This window comes from Canis lupus, chromosome 18, assembly GCF_048164855.1.
Source record: "Canis lupus baileyi chromosome 18, mCanLup2.hap1, whole genome shotgun sequence".
NCBI classification, from domain to species: Eukaryota; Metazoa; Chordata; class Mammalia; order Carnivora; family Canidae; genus Canis; species Canis lupus.
This window is the reverse complement of record NC_132855.1, coordinates 59895250-59898993: the sequence shown is the minus strand read 5'-3', so window position 1 is coordinate 59898993 and position 3744 is coordinate 59895250. Positions and strand designations below refer to the sequence as shown.

The 3744-nt window shown below is 41.7% G+C and overlaps 1 protein-coding gene across 1 annotated transcript; it reads left to right on the top strand.

The window, feature by feature from the left end:
- Positions 1 to 814: 814 nt before the first annotated feature.
- On the top strand, positions 815 to 1238 carry LOC140609598 (transcription elongation factor 1 homolog). Its single transcript, XM_072784799.1, has one exon. It carries the CDS (start codon positions 890 to 892, stop codon positions 1139 to 1141), a length of 252 nt encoding a protein of 83 aa, XP_072640900.1. The 5' UTR covers positions 815 to 889; the 3' UTR covers positions 1142 to 1238.
- The last annotated feature ends 2506 nt before the right edge of the window (positions 1239 to 3744 follow it).

The window sequence follows — 3744 nt, the reverse complement described above, 5'->3', positions numbered from 1 at the left end:
CTTAAAGTTAAAGAACAGGCATGCCTGGGTGGCTCAGCTGTTGAGCCACTGCCTTTGGCTCAGGGCATGATCCTATGATCCTAGACTCTCAGGATCGAGTCTCACATTGGCCTTCCTGCATGGAGCCTGCTTCTCCCTCTGCCTTATCTCTGCCTCTCTGTGTGTGTGTGTCTCTCATGAATAAATAAAATCTTTTAAAAAATAAAATTAAAGAACAACCTGAGGATTGATGGAGGGAGGTGTATGAGGGACAGGCTAGATGAGTGATGGGTATTAAGGTGGGTACTGTTGTGCCCAAGATTGTGAATCTGAGAAACCACCAAGGAGCCGACACCAATGCAAACACACGAGGGTTTATTTACAAGCTCCAGCTTGGGTCCAAGTGTACCCGACACAGCGGAGCAGGGACTTGGACCCCGAGACTAAGAGGTGTAGCAGCTTTATATGGGCCAGTGGCCAATGGGATTGTAACATATGCAGAAAGTTGCACAGTTATGCCGGTCCACACGCAGGTGGCCAATTGAATTACATTTTACTCTACAGTATCCATTTGAGCTGGCTTATTATTTTGGTCAGAATCCACGCGCAGTTCTGGCGGGCACAAGGCGGGGTTACATTGTTATGACCCGATTTCCGATAAGGGTGTGCCTAGCGGCTTGACTAGGGTGGGGCAGCACCTTAAGCAATAATCAGGTCCTGTGGGGGTCATACAGGAGGTGGAGGGTGCAGCACAAAATGGAGTTAGTCCTGCTCTGCTTGTCCAGAGGCAGGGGATTTTTGTTAAATTTCCTGGGTCCCATAGGTACTTGTATGATGAGAACTGAAGGCTGTCTCCCGGGTGAAGAGGCCATCGCAACGAGGGGAGAGGAGTGTTTGTCCTCCTACAGACATGGGGTGCAGAAAGTCCAAACGGAAGCCACCCCCCAAAAATAAGATGACTGGCACCTTAGAGACCCAGTTCACCTGCCCCTTCTGCAACCACGAGAAGTCTTGTGATGTAAAGATGGATCGTGCCCGCAACACCGGAGTCATCTCTTGTACCGTGTGCCTAGAGGAATTCCAGACGCCCATCACATATCTGTCAGAACCAGTGGACGTGTACAGCGATTGGATAGATGCCTGCGAGGCAGCCAATCAGTAGCAGCGCAGAGGACCCACTCCCTTGGTGGTGCCGCCTGCAGTGGACCTGCCCGGCTGGCTACCAGTACAGAGACATTCCAGGGTCCAGGGTGTGGGTCTAGGGCCTTCACGGCCCTCCGTGTGGATGGTGTGGGTGTGGGTGTGAGTGTGTACGGCTGCGAGTGTGGCCATGGCAGCATGCTTGTGGGCACCGACTGGAGGTGAGGTGGGCCCCCCGGGGGCCTGAAGTGCTTCACTTGGCTCTGAAAGCCTTTAACTTGCTTGCTCCTCCTCGGAGCCTGTGTCCTGACATTCTGGACAAGGCCAAGGCCAGCAGAGGCTGCCTCGGGACTCTCCAGCCTCCTCACCCACCTCACCAGCACCTTGCCCATTTGAACTGGACTTCCCTCCGTCTTCCCCTGCCTTCCAAGGCCTGTGGCCTGAGATTCAGAGCCACAGTCCCACAGTCCCCTTGGGCCCTAGCAGAACAGCCCCTTTCCCATTTAGCTGTCAATCACCAGCCCTTAAATAAAGCAGCCGATGAAAAAGAAATTGAGAACTGAATGTTGTGTCAAATGATGAATCACTGAATTCAACTACAGAATCCAATATTACATCGTATGCTAACTAAAATTAAGATTAAGAAAAATGGGAAAAAAAGAAGGAAAAGAAGAGATAAACTTAATATAAGACAGAAAAAGCTTGGTTGCTCTTTGAATACTTAGAGTTATTGGACAAGTGATGAAACCAAGGTAAGATATTGTTATAAGATCAAGAAAGGAAGATTTCACTAGGATGATTTGAAGATTGAAAATGTGAATAAATATTTTCAATTTGGATATATAAAGATCAAACCATTCTATATACTGATTACATGGACAGCTGGGTACCTCAGTGGTTGAGCATCTGCCTTTGACTCAGGCCCTGACCTTGGGTCCAGGGATCAAGTCCTGTATTGGGCTTCCTGTGAGGGAACTTCTTCTCCCTCTATGTCTCTCCTCTGTCTCTGTGTCTGTCATGGATAAATTAATAAAATCTTAAAAAACATATAAAAATAAACTGATCACATTTTTTGAATTATCTCATGGTCCATTGGATTTATTTTTCCAAGGTGTCTTAGTGTATTTTTATATTATATTTTTATATTATTATTTTTATATTATTATTATTATATTTATTAGATTCACAGGTAGAATTTAGTGATTCATTGGTTGCTTATGGTACTCAGTGTTCATTATTTCACATGCCCTCCCTAATGCCCATTCTAATTATCCCATCTTGCCATCCCTTTCAGCTCCAGCTACCCTCAAGTTTTTCCTAGAGTTCGATGTCTCTTATGGTTTGCTCCCCTCTCAATTTTCATCTTATTTAACTTTTCCTTCCCTTCCTCTTTGTTCATTTCTTTTGTTTCTTTATTTTTATTTTTATTTTTTATTGAAGTTCAATTTGCCAACATATAGAATAACACCTAGTGCTCATCCCATTAAATGCCCCCCTCAGTGCCCATCACCCAGTCACCCCCACACCCCATCAATCTCCCTTTCCACCATCCCTGTTCATTTCCTAGAGTTAGGAGTCTCTCATGTTCTGTCTCCCTCTCTGATATTTCCCACTCATTTTTTCTCCTTTCTCCTTTATTCCCTTTCACTATTTTTTTTATATTCCCTAAATGAATGAGACCATATAATGTTTGTCCTTCTCTGATTGACTTATTTCACTCAGCATAATACCCCCCAGTTCCATCCACGTTGAAGCAAATGGTGGGTATTTGTTGTTTCTAATGGCTGAGTAATATTCCATTGAATACATATACCACATCTTCTTTATCCATTTATAGCAGCAATGTCCACTATAGCCAAACTGTGGAAGAGGCCTCAGTGTACATCAAAAGGTGAATGCATTTGTTTTGTTTCTTAAATGCCACATATGAGCTAAATCATATGGTATTTGTATTTCCCTAATTTATTTTACTTAGCATAATACCCTCTAGCTCCCTCCATCTCATTACAAATGACAAAATTTCATTCTTTTTGATGGTTAAGTATATATATATATATATATATATTGGAGTTGACTAAGCCCATTACCCAAGATCCTGTTATCATCAGCATGAACACGTTTTTGCCTATATGAATGGGATAGTGAAGAGGAAGTCAAATAGCCACATAACGACCATAGACCATTGAGGCCAATATTAATATATATATTAATATGTATTTTATATATATTATATATATATATACAATGGAATATATATATATATATATCACTTCTTTATCGTTGATGAACATCTGGGCTCTTTCCATATTTTGGCTATTGTTTGTTATTTACTTTATTGCTTAAGTACTTGCATTATTGAGAATATCTGTGGCCTTTACACTTCAGGTTATGGTTAATAATTTGTAACAAAAAAGAAATAACAATTTGTAAAAAATGAAGAAATTAAAAGAAAAAATGCCACAAAATGAGTGACTGGGAATATATAATTGCTTTTTCAAATCTTTATTATTTTTATTTTCTAGATTAATGTAATTCCTATCTTTAATCGTGCTATGATATTGTTCTTAAGGAGTCTGCAAAATGAAATTAATATACTTCTAAGCATCAGAACTAGTGAGAACTTTG

Bases quoted from the DNA above. Each gene is read 5' to 3' on its own strand.
- LOC140609598 (XM_072784799.1), top strand. From the start codon at position 890: ATGGGGTGCAGAAAGTCCAAACGGAAGCCACCCCCCAAAAATAAGATG.